Genomic DNA, 21,812 nt, shown 5'->3' on the forward strand with positions numbered 1-21,812 from the left:
AAGTAAGATTTTTTTTTTTTTGGTTTTGTTTTTCGAGACAGGGTTTCTCTGTGGCTTTGGAGCCTGTCCTGGAACTAGCTCTTGTAGACCAGGCTGGTCTCGAACTCACAAAGATCCGCCTGCCTCTGCCTCCCGAGTGCTGGGATTAAAGGCGTGTGCCACCACGCCCGGCTCAAAGTAAGATTTTTAAAATGGTGTTTACATTTGGGGCCCAATGAAATTGAGCTGAGGAAAACTGTTTATTATGCTTTTCATGTTAAGTTGGGATCTGTTTACAATTTTTCTCTTTTACCAATGATTTTGAAATTGAACTGTTCAAATTTAAAATGCAAAGATATTACCACACAAAAGTTATTTTCATCTTTCGTTCTAGAGTTAGCAGATGTATTAAGTGGCCAACAAAAGGAATCTGAGACTTGCCAGGTCAAGTAATAACCATTCAGAGGATGACAGGTGAACAATTGTATTCCTGATGTGTAGATTCAAATTAACAATATAAAAGTATCTAAAACACAAGGCACTCAACACATTGCAGCATATTTGAGAGAACACAGATACCTTGCAGGGACCCTCAGCACGTGTTACTTGAAGTGCACCTGGCTGCAGCTAACCATGTTAATGAAAGCAGCCCTTTCTTCCAGGCTACCATTCAGTGTCAACTCAGAAAAATCTGTAACCAGAAAGACAATGAGGTCAGTCAGAACTGCTTCACTCCGTGTATGATGCTGATTTACCACAACGCAGCAGATGAGAAGGAGCGTGGACATACCTGTCTTCCACTTGAAAAGAATCTAAGGAATCTGGCAAAACTCAGCCAGGGCAATTGTTTATACAGCACACCCTCCTTTTAAGCCATGATGAAACAATCTGACATTTAAAAGAACTAAAAATAGAGTAAAAGAACAAAAGAACAAACAAAACAAAGAAATAAAGAAGTAAAAGGGAAGGGAAGGGAAAAGAAAGGAAGGGAAGCTAATTACACAAAGAACTGAGAGACTAACATGGGCAATCTTGACAGAATGCCATAAATGGCAACTTTTATCTAGCTGCAGAGAATACACTAGGGAATAGGTATCACCATGGTTACAGTCTAAAGTGTGAGCTAACATTCCCATCTCATCACTGACCTCTACACCTGCGTCCCTACTTCTTGCCCTTATTCATTAAAGGCTCTTTTATCCAGAATAATAAGAAAAAGCACTTGCTAGTGATTATTACACTTACACTGGCACAGAGTCAGATTTTCCTTTACCTTTTTTTTTTTTTTTTTTTTGGTTTTTCGAGACAGGGTTCCGCTGTAGTTTTAGAGCTAGACTAGGCTGGCCTCGAACTCACAGAGATCCACCTGCCTCTGCCTCCCGAGTGCTGGGATCCTTTAATGTTTTATACCTACAGTTCAGGAAAAGATCTGTAACAATGATTCCTCCCAGAAGATTTAATTTCCTACGAGTCATCTTTACCAGGCTTATGGAAACTGGGATGATCTGCACAAGAGCTGTCACTCAGTTGCCACACTGTTTTCACCTTCTTCTGGTTACTGCTTATTTCCACTCTCCATTTCTGGGGCTTCTCACTAAAGAAAAAATCAAAAGAAATTAAAAAATAAATAAACTCCCAGTGACCAACCAACATCTATTGCATTCCTTCCTTCTAGTCACTTAGTGAAATAGGCTATAAATAGGAAACAATGTGTACCCTGGAGAAGTACAGTCAAGGGAGGGGCAGAGACAAAAACATACACACATTCAGGTAAAAACATTTTTGGTGTTGTTGTTTTTCAACACAGGGTTTTTCTATGTAGTCCTGGCCGTCCCAGAAATTGATCTGTAGACCAGGCTGGCGTCGAACTCAGAGATCCACCTGTCTCTGCCTCTCTAGTGCTGAGATTAAAGTGCACCACCACTTACAAGCAGAGAAACAAATCTTTAAAAAAAAGCAGTAATAGACGGGGCTGGAGAGACGGCTCAGCAGTTAAGAGCACTGGTTGTTCCTTCCAGGAAACCCCGGGCTCAATTCCCAACACCCACACATCAGTTCACGTGTCTCTAACTCCAGCTCCAGGGCTTCTGATGCAGGCAAGACACCAATAAACACAAAACACACACACACACACACACACACACACACGTATGTGGGGAGATAGTCAAGACTGGTAACTATTTAAAAGACAAAGTGAGGAATAAGAGTGAACAGAGGGTGGGTCCTAGGTTTCTGACTTGGGCATTAGGTGATTAACGATGGTCGTTTGAAAATCAAACACATGAGGAGGAAAGAGTATTACAAAAGAAGGTAGAATCTTTAAAAATTTAATTAACTAAATTAAAAACTGACCATCATGGCAGGAAAGATGGTTCAGAGGGAACAGGCCTGAAGACTTGAGTTTCATGATGGAAGGGGAGAAGTGACTCCTGTGAGTTGTCCTCTGACTTCCACACGTGTGCCTCAGCTTACAAGCACCCCACTACATATATACAAGCAAGCAAGCAAGCAAGCAAGCAAGCAAGCAAGCAAAATAAATAAATAAATAAATAAAATAAATATTCATTTGGGGCCATCAAGATGGCTCAGTGAGTAAAGGTTCTTGCTGTCAGATGTTTGATGGAAGGCTGCAACCTGAGTCTGATTCCCAGAATGCATATGAAAGGTGGAAGAATGGACCCTACAAATTTGCCCTCTGACCTCCATATACATGTCACGACATGTACTCTGCTATATATAGTACACACACACGCACACACACACACACACACACACACTAATAATAATAATAGCAAATACATTTTTGTTTTGTTTTTTGAGACAAGGTTGCTGGAACTTGCTCTGTAGAACAGGCTGGCCTCAAACTCACAGAGATCCACCTGCTTCTGCCTCCTAAATGCTGGGATTAAAGGTGTGTGCCACCATCATGTAGCTGTACATATTTTAGCTGGGTAGTAGTGGTGCATACTTTTAATCTCAGCACTGAGAAGGCAGAAGCAGGCAGATCTCTGTGAATTCGAGGCAACCTGGTCTACAAAGTGTGTTCCAGGATACCAAAGGCTACACAGAGAAACCCTGTCTCAAAAAATTCAATAAATAAATACATATTTTTAAAAACTTTTAAAGGTTTATTTAGTATGTGAGTGCAGATAGGCATGTTCCACCCGCACATGTACAGGTCAGAGAACAACTTTCAGAGAGTCAGTTTTCTGTTTTTGAGGCAGAGTTCTCATTACTTCTGCTGTACACTGATGAGTATTGGGGGGTCCTAGTGGCTTTTCCTGTCTCTGTCTCCCACTTAGCCACAGCTGGAATTACATAATACAAGTCACTACAATTGCTTTATACATGAGTCCTGGACAGCAAAAAACTTAGGTCATCAAGGGTTGTGCAGTGAGTGATTTTCTTACCAGGTGAGCCATCTTCCAAACCTGTCCCCTTTTAAACATTTATTTATTCATTTATCCATCGATCCATCCATCTATCCACCCATCTATTTATCTATCGATCGATCATATGTGTGTGAGTGTCCATGGATGTGTTGTGTAGGCCATGATAGGCACGTCAGAGTATACATGTGGATGTCAAAGGACGACTTGGGGAGGTCAGTTCTCTTTTAACCATGTGAGTTCCAAGAGTTAAACTCAGGTCATAATGCTTAGCGACTTTTACCAAGTAAGCTTTCTTTCCCCCTTTTTGAGGCAGTGTCTCAATTTGTACTTCTGTCTAGCGTAGAATTTGCTATGTAGACCAGGCTGGTCTCGGAACTCATAAGACACACCTGCTTGAATTAAAGGCATGTGCCACCACACTCATTCAAATACATTCTTTCTATAACATGCCCATTTAATTAGACAAATTAACGGGCCATAATGTGATGTAACTGGCCATAGTGGTTACATGGCATGGCTATAATCCTTTGGGAGCTGAAACAAGATCATAAAGTTAAAAGCTAGCCTAGGCAAAATAGTAAGACCCCATTTCAAAATCAACTAATCACTGCATACTTTTAATATGACAGAAGCTTCAAGAAGCAGACATGAGGAAGGACAGCCAGGGAGTAAGCGTTTGCAGCGTGTCCGAGTGAATGGCCACAACTCTCTCCCTCTCACAGTCACATCCTTGGCCTGGCCACCCCTACCCATCCCCATCGTTTTCTCTTATCCTATCATTTCTTCCTGGCTATTATTTCTCCCTTGATTTTGTGACAAAACTGTAAACTGACAGAACAAAGACTAGAGGCTCAAAAGTCTTAGGTGACACAAAGTTTGGGAGAAGAAATAGGAAAAGTCATGAAACTTGGGTCGGAGCATGGGACAATGATTAAAGTTCAGAAGTTAAGCCATGCTGGGTCATGAAATCATATGGAAAATGGGCATCAAACTGCCCATAAGGCACAACATAATTATTAAGTTTCTCACCTTTGATACAAATTCTTTACAGCAGCTGGTCTGACTGGCAACTGAAAAATATGTTGCTCATCCAGAGGATTTTGTTTGTAGTATTTTATGCAGGATCTAGAAAGATAAAACAATCTCTTTTAGGAATAAGAGCCATCAGAAAATATAAAGGCCTTATAGTCTAGAAAAACATTTTACTGAGTACCACTAAGCAGGAAACCAACAGAAGGAATGAATTCAGAGCATAATAGTAACAAACAACCCCCACCATGCCAACGAAACTTGGATGATGTTTTCTTTCTGTCCAAGGAAATTCCATTCATTTAAAAACAAAAATTATAGTATGCAGATTTCTTGTACAAAAACACATTGGTCTAAGAATGTAGCTAAGTGGTAGAGAGCTTGCCTTTCATAGTCAAGGCTCTAGGTTCAATTCCCAGCTGAGCACAAATAAAGACTTAAGTAGGAAGTATCTGAAAGATAAAAAAATTAGTACAGGAGAGACAAATATGGACTCCATGGCTTTCAGAAACCTGGGAGTTTAACAATTAAACTGATTTATTGTGTGTGTTTGTGCATGTGTGTGTGTGTTAGTATCTCAAAGTAGATATGTAGAGAGATCTGAGAACAACTCTAAGGTGTTGGTTTTCTCCTTCTACTATGTGGGTTCCACAGCCTGAACTCAGATCCTTAGACTTAGCGCCAAGTGTCTTCTTTATCTGCTGAACCATCTCTCCTGCCAAGAATCCAGAGAATTAAACTAATTCATTGATCTACTGATTTTTCCTTTTTCATTTCTCCCACCCTCTCTTCCCACCCCTGCCTTTCTCTAGTGCTAGGTAATGAACCCCAGGCCTCATGCATGCTAGGCAAATGCTCTACCACTGTGCTGCATCTCCAGCAGATCTACAGGAATGATGCTTGACAGGAAAACCTTTTAGATTGAATAAGCAATAATGATTCATTCTTTCTTCTTTATATCTTTACAACTGATGCAAATTATAAATTTGGAAAATGTGATTTGGAAAGATGGCTTAAGAGTTAAAAGGGGGGGGGTTGACTTAAAAAGATTTCCTATGGAATCACAAGGACCAGAATTCAGATCCCAGAACCCATATAACAAGCTAAACATCACATACATGTCTGCAGTGCTAACTCAGCTAAGAGGCAGAGGGAGAATTGCTAGGGTTTGCTGGATTTCACCTATTTGAGAAAATGCAAACCTCAGGTTCTGGGGAGACCTTACCTCGGAAAGAAGAAACGGGCGGTGGGGAGCAGTGAGATGATTCCACTGGTAAAGGTGTTTGCTGCAAATCCTGACAATCTGTGCTCATTCTACTCACATAGGAGAGAACAGAGTCCTATAAATTGTTCTTATAACTGCCACATAAACGTGTTGGCATGCAGGTGCATGTACACTAAATAAATATAATTATTTTTTCTTTTGAGACAGGGTCTCACTGTGTAGCCCTGCCTGGTCTTGAACTTGCCTATGTAGGTAGAACATAGAACTCAAGAGATCAGCTGCTCTACCTCCTAAATGCTGGGATTAAAAGCATATGTCATCATACTCAGCCAAAAATTTTTTAGAAAAATAAGTAGCCAGGTGGCGGTGGTGGTACATGCCTTTAATCTCAGCACTTTGGGGCAGAGACAGGTGGATCTCTGTGAGTTTGAGGCCAGCCTGGTCTACAATGTGAGTTCCAGGACAGCTAGGGCTGTTAAACAGAGAAACTCTGTCTTAAAAAAACAAAAGACAAAAACAAAGTACTTTCACATGCTAGGATTGCTCTAAACTGCCTGTAGTCAAACTGACCAGCTCTGAGCACAGTTATGTTACTGACAGGTCTATGGATTCCCCAGTTACTACTGCTTAATCTGATCTAGATTTATAGGAGTACAGAACTGGTTTTTTGTTGTTTTGTATTGAGACAGGGTTTCTCTGCATAGCCTTGGCTGTCCCAGAACTCGCTCCGTAGACCACGCTGGCCTCGAACTCACAGAGATTCGCCTGCCTCTGCCTCCAAAGTGCTGGGATTAAAGGCGTGTGTCACCACCGCCTGGCTAAAACTCAGTTTTTAAAATTAGAATACTATTTACTAAGGGCCTATTATGTATCAGGTGCCATATATAGGATACACCATTTAATCCTTCAGCAGTCAATTGAGTTAGTATATACTTTTTCAGAAAAAACATGATTCACTGAGAGAAAACTTCCTAAAGAAGCCAGGCGTGAGAAAGGTCAAATCTGACCATTTTTCAATCCAAAGCCTTTCAATCATATAATATTGACCTAAAGCCACACTAAAGTAAAGACTAGGCAAATAAGTTCTAGTCTAACTAGCAATAAAAATTGCAAATATTAAAAAAAACCAAACAAACAAAAACCCAGACTTATTTTATGTGTATATATTTGTGCCTGCGTATATATATGTTATCATAACACAATTAAGCAGGAGTCTAAGGAGGCCAGAAGAGGGTGTCGGATACCCTAGAACTGGAGTTAGAGATGGTTTGTGAGCTTCCATGTGGGACCTGGGAACAGAACCTGGTCCTCTGCAAGAGCAGCCAGTACTCTTAACTCTTAACTGCAAAGCCATCTCTCCAGCTCTGTGCATACTTTTAACTGCACTTTTTAGAAGAAGATAATTAGAAGAGGACAGATCCTAAATAAGTAAACAGTAGAGCAATACTTACTATAAGTTGTTGTGGTGGCTCGCACCTGTAATCCCAGCACTTGGGAAACTGAGGCAGGAGGATTACATTGAGTTTGAGGTCATCATGGACTACAAATGAGACAAGCCTCAAAGCAAAAAAAAAAAAAAAAAATACTTACTGGGTTAAAGAAAAGAGAAGCTCATGCTGAGGTTTAATGAAAAGCATGCAGATGACTAGTATTTCTAGAATATGGTGAAGTTTCTGAACACGACAAATCTGTTCTTGTGTAGCTACTGATGGAGAAATGAAGTATTCCTGGAAAGAAAGAAATATAAAGAGAGTAAGGAGGCCGGGCAGTGGTGGCGCACGCCTTTAATCCCAGCACTCGGGAGGCAGAGGCAGGCGGATCTCTGTGAGTTCGAGACCAGCCTGGTCTACAAGAGCTAGTTCCAGGACAGGCTCCAAAGCCACAGAGAAACCCTGTCTCGAAAAACCAAAAAAAAAAAAGAGAGTAAGGAGGTAAAGACTAGGCAGAACCTCTGAGAAAAAAATGGCCATTCCCTCTACCTCTAAATTTGTACGGTTAATACTAGGATTAGAAGGGAGAGGTAATGACACAGAATTCACCATCTTTCACAACTACCCTTTAAACTCAGGTCTTTACACCGGGCGGTGGTGGCGCACGCCTTTAATGCCAGTACTCGGGAGGCAGAGGCAGGCGGATCTCTGTAAGTCCTGAGCCCAGCTTGGTCTACAGAGTGAGTTCCAGGACAAGCTCCAAAGCTACACAGAGAAACCCTGTCTCAAAAAAACCAAAAACAAAACAACAACAACAAAAAAGAATGCCACAGGCAAACAGTGGTACACAGTCTCCCAGACAAGCTAATCCCATGCTGTGTCATTAAGGAGGCACAAGTGGGCAGCCAACACTACTCATTACTGGAGACAGCATGAAGGACTGACTAACTGAAAGACCGCTCTAAATCTCTCTATACCTGGGGAACCCAAGGTCGAGAAACTAACAAAGTGTTTGACAATCTTTCCCTAGTACACATTACTAGTACACCAGCAGAGCTTTCGAAGAAGAAATTTGTCAAGCTAAACCAGTGTCATCAAATGTTCCTCTTTCCAGTCCTACTTCTGAGACTCAACCTAATAACCCATAGTGGGAATGATAAACAAACTTTGACAATAACCTTCAAGACTAGGCTCTTGAAGTGTACACTTTATACAATTCTGTCCCCTTGAACAAACCTAGAACTTGCAGACATGATGTGGTTTTATGATGTGGGATTTAATTAATATAGTTTCTGTGTGGTTATCTCAGGGCTGAGCACCCAGAAACAAACAAGCAGCCTCCTTATAACAAATTGATGCTCAATGTGGGGCCCAAACCCATGACCCTGAGATTAAGAATCTCATGATCTACCAACTGATAATATTTATATCCTTCTGCAGTCTTTGATGGAGTTGAAAAATAGTTATAGTTTTTGTGATAATAAAAGATAAAGTAAATAGAAATATTGTAACTGTAATTCTTGTTCGATACCTGTTTTGTTTTATGTAATTTTATTACGTTAAAGTTAAAACCTTCCTTTTTATTTAAACAAAAAGGGGAGGTGATGTGGAAATCCCCTCTGTATGCTGTGAATACCATTGGTTAATAAAAAATTTGTCTTGTGCCTGGCAGGGCAGAATAGAGTTATGCAGAGAAAACTAAATTGAATGCTGGGAGAAAGAAGGTGGAGTCAGGAGAAACCATGTAGTCCTGCCAGAAACAGATAACAGACGGAAACTTGCTGGTAAGCCAGTCACGTGGTGATACACAGATTAATAGAAATGGGTTAAATTAAGATGTAAGAGATGGCCAATAAGAAGCTAGAGCTAATAGGCTAAACAGTGATTTAATTAATATAGTTTTTGTGTGGTTATTTCGGGGCTGAGCAACCGGAAATGAATAAGAAGACTCCTTACAACAAATTGGTGCCCAACCTACTACAGGTTTATTCACATAACTAGGTCACTAATAGATTATTTGTTAATCAAAGGGGGATTATCACCAGGTCCTTATAAAAACCTGCCCAGATTAGTCTTTTAGAAGACTGAGAGGCACAGGAGATGAGCCAATTCACTAAAGAATGCCATAATTTTGTTTTGTTTTGTTTTGTTTTGTTTTTTGAGACAGGGTTTCTCTGTATAATCCTGGCTGACCTGGAACTCTCTTTGTAGACCAGGCTGGCCACAAACTCAGAGATCCACCTGCCTCTGTCTCCATAGGCTTGGATTAAAGCTGTGTGCCCAGCTGGAATTGTCCAAACTTTTTTAGCAAATGACCCTTAAAATGTAACACAAATGAGTCAAATGGATATAAAATAAATACTCCATCATAGGTCTAATGGCTTTTCTAAACAGTCTAGATAAAAGTTTTGGTAGAACATTGGCTTTGACTAAATAAAAACTACTTATCAGTTGCATAAATACAAAGAGAAAAGGAATGAATGACATTGAACAAGCTACTTTTAAACTTACTTTATAAATAGTAATAACTGGCATAAGTTGGCTCAATGATACTTCCAAGGACCTGGAACAGAGGCTGGCACACTATAGACACTTAGCAACTGTGTGCAGAATGACTATATAAAAGAAAGAAACTTACCAAATGATTCAAAGATGCAAGTTCCTGACCTATTCAAAAAAAAACAAAAACAAAAAAAAAAAACAAATCATACATGCAAATAAGCTTTAGTAATTTTACAACAAAATTTTAAAAATAAAAAAAAAGGAACTTAAGAAAAATTTTCATAGTTCATACATTAAAGATGCAATCAAGTTAAATAGTTCCTTAATTACATTATAAATACATACTAATATTTTAAAACTACTATTTTAAGTAGTGAAAAAAATCTTATAACTAGGAACAACAATATGGCTCAGTAGGTAAAGGTACCTGTCACCAAACCTGCCAACCTGAGATAGATCCTGGGATCCACATAGTGGAAGGAAGAACTGATTCCAGCAAGTTGTCTTCCCACTTCCACATGCACACCGTGGCACAGGTGTCCAAACACACGACATTAAAAAAAACAAACTAATATCTAAACAAAAAAATGAACACTATAGTTCTCTTTAACTTATATTTATCAAGTGGGGAACAGGCTCAGAGAAAGAAAATGCTTGTCTCACAGACAATGGGGCAAAGCCAGACTTTGGTAAAATTCTATGAGTATTTATATGTGGCAACTGACAGGTTTTCAAATTTTTAAGTTAGAAAAAGGACTCACTGACAAAAAAGCTGATATAATCTTTCTTTAGTTTGTCCAAACCAATTTCCAAGAGCATTTGAAGTGGAGTAGTTCCAGAGAGAGGGACGCTGTCCATGGCTCCATGGTAAGACTGATGAATGAGCTTACTTAGTAAGCTGTTACTCCCACTGTGCAGCTAGAAATAGAAAAAGTTTATAAATCTTAAATTTAAGTATAAACAAATGTAATAAGCAAAAGAAGATTAGGAGTTCAAAATTATTATTTTACATTTTCAGTTTCCTAACACTATAAATTACTTCAATTAATGCCCCCATATTAACCTGAGCTACCAAGATGCCACTCCTGGCTGGAGATGTGGCTTTTGAGCCCTTGCCTAGCATGCCCAAAGCTCTGGGTTCCATCCCCAGCACCTATGAACAGGAGGGGCAGCACACGTCTGTAACCCCAGCACTCAGAAGGTAGAGGCAGATGTACCAGAAGTTCAAGAGCAGCCATCCTCAGCTAGGCAGTCTGTCAGTTTGATGCCCTAATTTTTTTTGTGGATTTTTTGTTTTGTTTTTTTTTTGTTTCTTTTTTGTTTGTTTGTTTGTTTTTGAGACAGAGTTTCTTTGTGAGCTTTGGAGCCTGTCCTGGAACTCACTCTGTAGGCCAGGCTGGTCTTGAACTCACAGAGATCAACCTGTCTCTGCCTGCTGAGTGCTGGGATTAAAAGTGTGTGCCACCACCACCTGGAGATACCCTAATTTTTCAAAAACCAAGAAGAAAAAGTAAAGCTATTCCTACTTCACTTATGTGTTGAAAATCCAAAGCAACTAAGAAAGGTTTAAAGTGATACGCTTAATTTTACCAAAGAGAAAACAGAGTTGGTCCTTTGAGGCTTTACAAGTAAGACTTCGCCTGTTGACTTTGGAACCACTGGGCAACTTTACTGAAGTTCTCCACTTCACTCACAATGCAAGTAGACTGAAGGAGCATGAACACTGCTCCTTGAGGTCTATACATATGACAAAGTTACTTTTCAGATGTAACAGCCAACATAATAATTTACAAATTAGAAATAGCTATCAATTCAGACTTAATTTAGGCACCAAATGTTAAACAATAGGTTTCAAAATAAATAAAATGCCACCTTGCTGCTACTTTCTAGTATCTCTGTTTCAGCTTCTCTTAGTCTTCTTCATTTGCTCTTTTTAAAAACTAGCTTCCCTTGGTTTGCACTCAGTGTGCAGCAGGCTCCTGCTTACCAACACTCACAAACCCAGAAACTCACTTCAACAGGTGAAGTGTAAGTACCTACAACTGCTACTGCCCGCCCAGGCAAACTCTCATGCTTGTTCTGTATATCTGTCTTTACAACATGCAAAGCTGATCATTGCTGCTGGGGATCAAACTTAGGGCTTCACACAGCTACAAACTAACTTTCAGCATGATGAACTGGTAGCCACAGTATTTAAAATGGTTCCTAATAAGCTAAATCTTTTGCTTTGTTTTTTGTTCAGTGTAAAAGTAATAAAACCTCACTTTGGAAAATCCAGACAGTGGCAGAAAGTTCCAGTGCAGAGAGTACAGCTGTTTGTAAGTCTTTTCCCACAGGTGGCTGTTACTGACAATTTAGTCCCTCTGGTCCCAGATTATTTGTTTTTTTCAAAATTTACACTTTATACAGTTATGTGTATTCTGCATCATTTGTTGTCAATCCTGTTTTAAAAGCTGTTACAGGGGTGGAGAGATGACTCAGTGGTTAAGAGCACTGACTGTTCTTCCAGAGGTCCTAAGTTCAATTCCCAGCAACCACATTGTGGCTCATAACTATCTCTAATGGGGTCTGATGTCCTCTTCTGGACTAAAGGTGTACATGCAGATAGAGCACTCATACATAAAATAAATAAATAGTTTTTTAAAAAGCTATTAAACACATCATTATATAGCTATATTATTGCTACTTAGTCATCTCATCAATAAGAGAAATGTACATTATTTTCTATTTTTGGCTTCTATAAACATTATTATATAAGTATTCTGATGGACAAAACCTACTTTTTTTTTCCCCCTTTTCTTTTTGGTTTTTAAGACAAAGTCTCATGACAGCTCAGGCTGACCTCCATATGTGATCACCCTGCCTCTGCTTTCCAAATGCTGGGATTACAGTCATGTGCTACCACACCCAGTCTTGGTATATATTTTTTGTGCATGAGTGCAGGGTAGATCCTAACACAAGTGTTATTCGTTCAAAGATCATATTACATTTCAAGAATCTCAAGTCATCATCAAAACTGCTTTGAAAAAGAGCATCCTAGTTTGTAAGTTTCATCACTGGCCTATGAAAGCATTAATTCCCAGAACAGTTAACAACATCAACAGCTTATATGCACCAGGTACTAGGTATTGTGTATGCATTAGATCAGTTCACCGCTACACAACATTATGATGCAGGTAGATTCCAGTTCTAACACTGCAGTTGAGGGCAGTGAGGTACAGAGAAATAAAGGAGCCCAAGTTAGAAAGTAGCAGAGTTGGAATTCAACTTTGACTGTTTGATCCAGTGTTTTATCAAACATGCTCTTTTTTGTTTGGTTCAATTTGGTCTGTATATGACACCGAGGAAAACGTTCTGGCCACACCATTCAACCTACCCAAGGCTGTATATCACCACGCTGCAGACTCTGCAGGATCAATGTGAAGCACTTCACCAAGTCTTGATATGAAATCACACCTTGAAAACCAAGTTACAAAGAAATCATTTCCACATCTCTACTCATCAAAAGTGTCATCTTAATGACACACACGAAACAAAACAAAACAAAACAACAACAACAACAACAAAAAACCCTGCACTTTTGAAAGGGGGAATTTAAAATTGGGAGGGAAAAAAAATCAAAAAGACATAGCTCAGACTGGCAAATAATATTTGGTAGGAACATTTTAAAAACAAACAATTTTATTCAGGTATATTTTGATTCATGTAAATACAGTTAAGTTTTACATTTTACTTTATTTATTTATTTTTGTGGGGTTTCAACACAAGGTTTCTCTGCCTAGTCCTGGCTGTCCTGGAACTCGAACTGTAGACCAGGCTGGTCTCAAACTCAAAGAGATCTGCCTGCTTCTGCTTTCCATGTGCTAAGATTAAAAGCATGTGCCACCACTGCCCAACATGTTTTATATTTTAAAGGGCACGAGAAGCTGGGGTGGTGACACAAACCTTTGTTGTTGCTGGTATTGTTTGCCTGAGATGCTTTCCCTGTGAATATCTGGCTGTTCTGGAACTCACTATGTAATCAATCCAGTCTGGCTTTGAACTCAGAGATTCACCTGCCGCTGCCTCCACAGTGCTAGAATTCAGCTCCCAGCACTAACATGGTAGTTCACAACCATCTATAACTAGTTCCAGAGGCTCTGAAGTTGCCTTCTGGCCTGTGCAAGCAAGTTGATCTCATGTGGTATACAAACATATTGTAGACAAAACACCAATACATACAAAATTTTTAAAAAAAGAACCTTAAACAAACAAACAAACAAACAAAAGCCCACTTAAGTTATGAAGAACACATACTGCTGCTCATTTTGCACCAAAGCTGTTCAGCAAAATCGAGATCCTCCCGCACTGTGATAAGCACAGACCTGTCAACTGCAGCTGCATCATGGTTCACCGCCTAAAAAAGAAGCAAACTTCAGAGAACACTCAGTTTATTTACTTTTAAAGTGAAAGAGTTTAAGCTTTAAACACTGTTCTGAGAGCTATGAAGACATGAACACATACAAAGAACAACACAAATGCTATTTTCCACAGAATTCCATTTACTAATAAGGAAACATACTTGAACAGAGTAAAATAATAGTCTTAAAGTTGTTTTAAATCTGTAATGCCTAACCAGACATGGTGGCAGTAGTGCATACTCCTAAGATCCAGCACTCAGGAGGCTGAAGCAGAAGTAAAATGAGTTTGAAGCTAGCCTGAGCTACATGGCAGAACTGTGTCTCAAAACAAAAATCAAACACCAAGCAAAAACAACAGCAAAACTATACTGCTTCAAAGTAAGCTTTCAGTTTTATTTCCACATGAAAATATTGAGTTGCCTTTGTCTCTATTTCCTTTTCATCAGGTGGAAAGTATCTTAGTTTCATAATGCCACATTATGGCATAGTAACAGCATTTATGTTGTGTTCCTATACCACAGCAATACTCTCTACAGTTGTTAACATAACTGTTTCTACTCTCTGTAGCCGAATAACAAAAACAAATACAGATGCAAGGAGATATGAGATGCTACAAAATAAAAGGTGGCAGTACACCAAATTTCAAAAGCAGGTTAAGTTACTTTCTTTTCTTTTTAAACATTTTTTAATGATTCTTTTATTTTTATTTTATGTGTATTGGTGTTTTGCCTGCATGAATGTCTGTGTGAGGGTGTCAGAGCCTTCAGAACTGGAGTGACAGGCAGTTGTGAGAGCTGTTGTATGGGTGCTGGGAATTGAACCTGGGTCCTTTAGAAGAGCAGCTAGTGTTCTGAACCGCTGAGCCATCCTCCAGCCCGCAGGCTAAGATTCTAACTGATAGTCATTGCTTACCTCTTTTTGTGTGTCTTTTTTTGTAGAATCATCAAATTCATCCAGTTTATTTAAGTCTAGAAAGTAGAAAAAGCTCATCAACTTGATTTTATTTTTCTGCTTCCCATATTATTTCCATCCCAATCCTGTTTTCAAGTAGCAAATGTGAGCAGCAGGAGTAGAGAGGTGCTGTAGCAAACTACCACTGTGATAGCCTTCCTACAGCTGGAGTGCAGCACAACGACAGGCATGTGGAGGACCCCCAAACATTTTATCAGTCATCTACAACCTCAAATCCACCTGTGCTACATGAAATTCCACATAAACAGTCTCTCTTTTTGCAGTCCTGAAGCGTGATCAAATCTAGGGACTCAAGAACAGTTGGCAAGTGCTCGACCACTGAGCTACATTCCAGGCCCTCTTTTTACTCTTGCATTTATTTTGTGCATTGAACTTACTCTGCAGGTCTAGCTAACACGTCTCCTGCCTCAGTCTCTCAATTAGCTAGGCTTATAGACCTGTGCTGCCAGGCTTGGTTCAAACTAAGTCTTATAATTTTAATAACATTTATCTTTGATACTTTAGAACCAAAGCTGTGCCTCCAACTAGATCAGATCACAGCTTTAGTGTAGTCTAACTCAAAGCTATATAAAGCCACAAGACAACTGATATTTAAATATAGTAAGCATATGCACCCAATTAAAAACAAAGAACAAACAAGAACAGATTATGAAAACAAGCACCATTCAGAAATTCTTGTACAAGTTCAACAGCTGATTTTGTTTCCAGAGGTTCAAGCCATTCGGTTACACCAGTCCTCAAGCCATCAGCCAAAACCTGTAGAACAATTTAACAGCCAGAAAATATGTTAGAGGAAATCATAGCTTAATTAATAGGGATGTATTTAATAGTATCAATAAGGTAGCAGTTCTTTAAACAAAATTTTTTAGATATATTTATTTTATTGCTTGTATTGAGTGTTTTTTTTTTTCCCTACACGTATATCTGTGAATCACATAAGTGCTCAGTGCCTTCAGAGTTCAAAAGAGGGCATTGGATAAACTGGAAATGTAGTTACAGGTGGTTATGAGGCACCATGTGGGTACTAGGAATCAAACCCAGATCCTCTGGAAGAGCAACAAGTGCTCTAAACTGATGAGTCCTCTCTCCAGCCCTATGACTACTGACGACTCACTAGGGATAGTGATTTTGTATGTTATTTAAATTTGGACTAAAAAAAAAAAATTTGGACTAAACTTTCTGAGGCAGATACTACTATTAACCTCATTTGATTGAGGCTAGGAAAACTTCAGTAACTAGATGAAACTCACACAGTTACTAACAAACAGTACAGGATACACATTCAGCAGGTTGGTAGTCTCAACTCTAATGCTATGCACACAGTAACGGCATGTGATCCTGGGTAAATAAAGATATATTACAGGTGAAGTAACAATGAAACCACAAATATGAAACTGAAAGAAAGTTTATCCAAACACAATATAATTTGCACACACCAAAATCTAAGCCAAGTCTATAGTTGGGAAGGACGAGGGAGAAGATCAGGAGGGATGACTCCAGCCAGAGTGATCAAACAGTAGAACACAGAAGAAAGAGGGCAAATTCATCAAAGGACTGAGAAACTTCACAAGTTTTTTTTTTGCTTCATATGAGAGATCATATCCATTATTCATTCATTTTGTAACATAAAATGACAAGATCAATTAGTTAATAATTCCTTTATTCCTAGAAAAGAAAAATGTTTTCAACAGAAGAGAGATCATTTCCTACTTCCAGAGGGTCTATGAAAAAGGTAAAGATAATTTTTGTTGTTGTTTGTTTTTTTTGAGACAGGGTTTCTTTGTGTTGCTTTGGAGCCAGTCCTGGAACTAGCTCTTGTAGACCAGGCTGGCCTCAAACTCACAGAGATCCGCCTGCCTCTCCCTCCCAAGTGCTGGGATTAAAGGCATGTCCTACCACCTGGCTATAAAGATAATTTTTTATGTGTCAAAATAACTTGGTGGAAGTCATGGATGTTTAACATATTGCTATTTGTAGGATTTTCCAAATCACAAAGAATGGGCCAGTGTTAAATGCCCACAGTGTCTCTATTGAGAAACAATGCATGATATTGAGGGTGTATCTGATGGAGGTGAAAAAGCTTTGACTGGTACAGCAAATAAATAAAATATAATTTTAAAAGGCAAAAAATGAAAGGGGGCAGTCAAAAGGACAAAAAGAAGAGTACAGGGAAAAGAGGACATATATGCATAAGAATAAAAAAATTTGTATTCATTTATAAAATACAAGGATTGAATTTGAAAAGACTGTAGACACATACACCCTACACATCTGTAGACCAGGCTGGCCTCGAACTCAAAGAGATCAGTCTGCCTTTGCCTCCCAAGTGCTGGGATTAAAGGTGTGCACCACCACCACCAGGCCTGATAATGTGTAATTTAATGAAAGAAATTCCAGAAGGATACTCACAAGGAGAAATTTCAGTTCTCTGTGCAGATGATTCAAACAACCTCTGGGCTCTCCTGATTGTACTCTGATATTCTAAAAAGTATCAAAGGCCATCAGTTTTCATTGGCAACACCATCTTCTCTGTCCAAGTGAGTTACATTTCAATTACATGTTTTATAAAGCACCAGTAAGTTAAATCAGGTTTACATCATGCTTAAAACATCTTACCCTGAGATCTTACAGATCCAGTCATTCTGATACACAACCTGAACCAGGCCACTGCCCTCCTCTGTACCATGAATATGGAAAAACTGCCTCCCTCACATGCCTTTCCTCAGGGTATTTCCAAGAGCACAGGTGGAAAAAATTTAAATAAATAGCTCCAAACTTATTGATACTTAGCATTATGCCACATTGAAAATGAAGTTCCAATAAATCACTCTATTAGACTCCTAAGTAAACCAACACACAAGTCTAGCCAAAAGATACAGTTTTACAACCTAAGTCCTTAAAAACAAGTAAGTAAATTCCTACTACAGGAGAAGAAAACACAAATAGAATTACCCACAATCCTACCCTCCAAGAGAACCTCTGTTAATACTATGCATACTTCTGGGCATACATTTTTTTTTTAACAAAACATACTTGACATCCACAGTTGTACATGTTATTGTATATACTTCTTTTTAACTTTTGTTTAGTAAGTATTTCCTGTTCTCTTAAAATACCTTTCCCTACACTACACAGTCTAGGGATTAGATGTAGGCAAGTACTTTACCTCTGAGCTATATCCCCAGCCCTAGATTTTTTAAAAAATATTTATTTATTTATTATGTATACAATATTCTGTCTGTGTGCATGTCTGAAGGCCAGGAGAGGGCACCAGACTCCTTTACAGATGGTTGTGAGCCACCATGTGGTTGCTGGGAATTGATCTCAGGACCTTTGGAAGAGCAGGCAATGCTCTTAACTACTGAGCCATCTCTCCAGCCCCCAGCCCTAGATTTTTAAAACATACATTTTCCCTCCAAGACAGGTTTTTGTGTGTGTGTGTGTGTGTGTGTGAGACACCTTGGCTGTCCTAGAATTAGCTGTGTATACCACTCTGGTCTTGAACTCACAGAGATCTGCTTGTCTCTGCCTCCCAAGTGCTGGGATTAAAGGCATGCACCACCATCAGATCCCAGCAAGACAGAGTTTCTTTGTGTGTAGCCTTGGCTGTCCTGGAACTCGCTCTGTAGACCAAACTGGTCTAGAACTCAGAAAACCACCTGCCTCTACCTTTGAGTGTTGGGATTAAAGGCGGCCCCACCACCACCCATCTTAAAAGATGATTTTTTTTTTTTTTTTGGAGTTTTACTGTAGTTTTAGAGTCTGTCCTAGAACTAGCTCCTATAGACCAGGCTGGCCTCGAACTCACAGAGATCCGCCTGCCTCTCTCTGCCTCCCAAATGCTGGGATTAAAGGCATGTGCCACCACTGCCCGGCGTAAAACATGATTTTTAAAGCCTGCAAAAGAGCCAAACCTGGTGCTGCAGGTCTATAATCCCAGTTACTCTGGATGCTAAATCAAGAAGTCACAAATTCAAGGCCAGTGTGGATTATTTAAGGCCAACCTTAGGAAATTTAAAAAGAGCCTGGGTCTCATTATATATCCTTGCCTGGCCTGAATTCCCAGAGAATCTGCTTGATTTGGGATTAAAGGCATGTGCCACCTGGCCTGCCTCATTTTTTCTTTTTAAAGTAAAAAAGAAAAAAAGAAGGGCTTGTGTAGACATGAGAGTTCTGACCTAGTGACATGGTTGAGCAGTTAGGAGGTCCTAAGTTAGATTTCCAGCACCAATGTAGTGATGCTCACAGACCCCTTAACTCCCATGTACATACTCATTACAAATCATTGAAATAAACCCTAAAAGGTGGCTTTCTGGGACAAAGATTAGTGGGAGAATGTTTGCCTATTATGTTCTACAAAAGACTTCGAGTCAATCTCCAATATCAAAAATAAATTTAATTTTAAAAGCATATATAGTCTTTCATCATGAAAATCCATTTTTGCCATTTTTTAATTGAATGCTAAGCTCGTTTTGTTCTTAATACTTTGAGAACTCAGTTATATAACACACCAAGTATTTTAAACATAAATTTCTGAGTTTTATTAGCAATTTTAAGTTCTTTTCTTTTTGAGACAGGGTCTCACTATGTATCTCTGGCTATCCTGGAACTTACTATGTAGACCAGGCAGACTAGCCTCAAACTCAAAAGAGATCCACCTGCCTCTGCTTCCCAAGAACTAGGATTAAAGGCGTGTGCCACTGTGCCCAGGAACAGAAAGAAGTCAACTCCCATTGAAGGAGGCCTTAATCATCTCTTGAAAGTAAAATTCCAGAGTAACAGGGTTATAAGCAATTGACAGCTCAGCTTACTGGGCAAAGCCTTCATTAGTTGCCTGCTGAGGCCCTGGGAGCCAGCCAAGGTTTTCTAAGTGTACAGCCTACCAACCAGTCAATGTCACATAGCACTAGCAATAAACACATAAACCACTCAGGAGCCTGAGAAACTTAAAGAGAAGACAGGTCCATTCCTACCAGAGTTGCAGTGGAAGACAGGGGAGGGGTCTGAAGAATCTCATCCACAGGACTCCAGGAAAGATCCAAAGTGACTGTAGTGTGTGATGGGGTGACAACATCATCCAAGTCAGTGGACTTAAAGAGTTCATATTGGGCAAACCCTCTGGCTGTTACCTGAAGACAGGTCACAGGAAGATTATTAGCAACAACTTCATATGACCAATCCATTATCAAAATCACCTTGATGTCTGTCCCAAAAGGAAAAAAAAGCACTATACATAAAACTGTCATCCCAAATGAAAATATAAGACAATTTTTTGTTGTTGTTTTTGTTTTTCAAGACAGGGTTTCTCTGTGTAACAGCCCTAGCTGTCCTGGAACTAGCTCTTTTTTTTTTCCCATCTTTTTTTTTTCCTTTGAGACAGGTTTTCTCTGTAGCTTTGGTGCCTGTCCCAGAAACTAGCTCTTGTAGACCAGGCTGGCCTCAAACTCACAGAGATCCACCTGCCTCTGCCTCCCGAGTGCTGGGATTAAAGGCATGCGCCACCACCGCCCGGCTTATAAAACAACTCTTTGAACCAACAAATATTGTACATATATATTGTGTGGGTGCTCTGTCTAGGGAGTCTACCAGCCTTGAATCTCAAGCACACAAATTTTAGTGCTTCAGCACAATTCTAGAGCCGACCCAAGGATACCAAAGACTAACTGTGCCCTGGCTGATACAAAAATAAATACAAATACTCTGACACTAGAGAAACGTCTAGTCACAGTGAGAAAAAAGCTGTTGTGCTAGGAAGGCAGATCAATTGAGCTCTGTGTAAGTAGATAACAAGACAAATACTCACAGCCGACAAGTGATGTCTTTTCTTGTGTGAATTTTTTAGATTTTCCAGATCTTCAGAGTAATTTTTGTCAGCTACAAAACATGAAATGAAAAAAAAAGGGGAAAGATTTAATTCCAAATTATAAAATTATATTGGGCAGTGGTAACTCAGACCTTTAATCCCAGCACTCAAGAGGCAGATCTCTTTGAGTTAGAGGACAGCTTGGTCTATAGAGGGAGTTTCAAGATAACGAATGTTACATAGTGAGATCTTGTCTCAAAACAAACAAACTAGCAAACACCTGGTGTAGGAGGTCCTTCTGTTTGTGTGTTGCTTTCATTGGCTAATGAATAAAGAAACTGCTTTGGGCCTGACAGGGCAGAACTTAGGTAGGCAGAGAAGACAGAATTGAATGCTGGGAGGAAGAAAACAGAGTGGATCCTCCGCCTGAGATGGACGCCGGTTAGAATCTTTCCTGGTAAGCCACTACCACATGGCGATATACAGATTAATAGAAATGGGTTAAATCAAGATATGAAAGTTAGCCAATAAGAGGCTAGAGATAATGGGCCAAGCAGTGATTTAATTAATACAATTTCTGTGTGGTTATTTTGGGGCTAAGCTAGCCAGGTGGCCAGGACAAACAAGTGGCCCCTTCCCTTGCAACAAACACCCAAAACCCAAAACAAAGTGTTAAATAGAGAAAGAAAGGGGAGTTGGTTGGGTGGGTGGCGGGTCCTGTTCTGGGAGGAGTTGGGGTAGGTGAAACTATTATCAGAATATATTACATGAAAAAAATTTTATTAATAAAGAAAATGGAATTAACTGGGCATGGTGACACATGTCTTTAATCCTAGCACTCAAGAGACAGACTCAAATAAGCAGTTAAGAACACTGGCTGTTCTTCCAGAAGACCTAGGTTCAATTCCCAGCACCCACATGGCAGCTTATAACTGCCTATAACTCCAGTTCCAGGGGATCTGACACCTACAGATAGACAGACAGACAGACATGCAGGCCAAACATGAAAGCACATTAAATAAAAATAAGTTATAAAAAAGAAACAGAGGCAGGTGAATCCCTGTTAGTTCCAACATTCTA

General features: G+C 39.5%; 1 protein-coding gene across 1 annotated transcript in view; it reads right to left on the reverse strand.

Annotated features, from left to right (window-relative positions):
- Zwilch (zwilch kinetochore protein) overlaps window positions 1–21,812 on the reverse strand; it is a 36,666-nt gene that overhangs the window by 1,925 nt on the left and 12,929 nt on the right. Inside the window, exons 6-18 of the mRNA XM_038323169.1 lie at window positions 20,733–20,803; window positions 19,903–20,058; window positions 17,339–17,410; window positions 15,592–15,685; window positions 14,870–14,925; window positions 13,854–13,953; window positions 12,934–13,013; window positions 10,319–10,475; window positions 9,694–9,722; window positions 7,216–7,352; window positions 4,401–4,496; window positions 1,461–1,573; window positions 559–670 (exon numbers count right to left, since the gene is read on the reverse strand). Of these exons, the coding sequence (XP_038179097.1) occupies window positions 582–670; window positions 1,461–1,573; window positions 4,401–4,496; window positions 7,216–7,352; window positions 9,694–9,722; window positions 10,319–10,475; window positions 12,934–13,013; window positions 13,854–13,953; window positions 14,870–14,925; window positions 15,592–15,685; window positions 17,339–17,410; window positions 19,903–20,058; window positions 20,733–20,803 (1,250 nt within the window). The 3' untranslated portion in view covers window positions 559–581. The remainder of the gene's footprint in view (window positions 1–558; window positions 671–1,460; window positions 1,574–4,400; window positions 4,497–7,215; window positions 7,353–9,693; window positions 9,723–10,318; window positions 10,476–12,933; window positions 13,014–13,853; window positions 13,954–14,869; window positions 14,926–15,591; window positions 15,686–17,338; window positions 17,411–19,902; window positions 20,059–20,732; window positions 20,804–21,812) is intronic.

The sequence above is a fragment of the Arvicola amphibius genome, chromosome 3, assembly GCF_903992535.2.
Source record: "Arvicola amphibius chromosome 3, mArvAmp1.2, whole genome shotgun sequence".
Lineage (NCBI taxonomy): Eukaryota > Metazoa > Chordata > Mammalia > Rodentia > Cricetidae > Arvicola > Arvicola amphibius.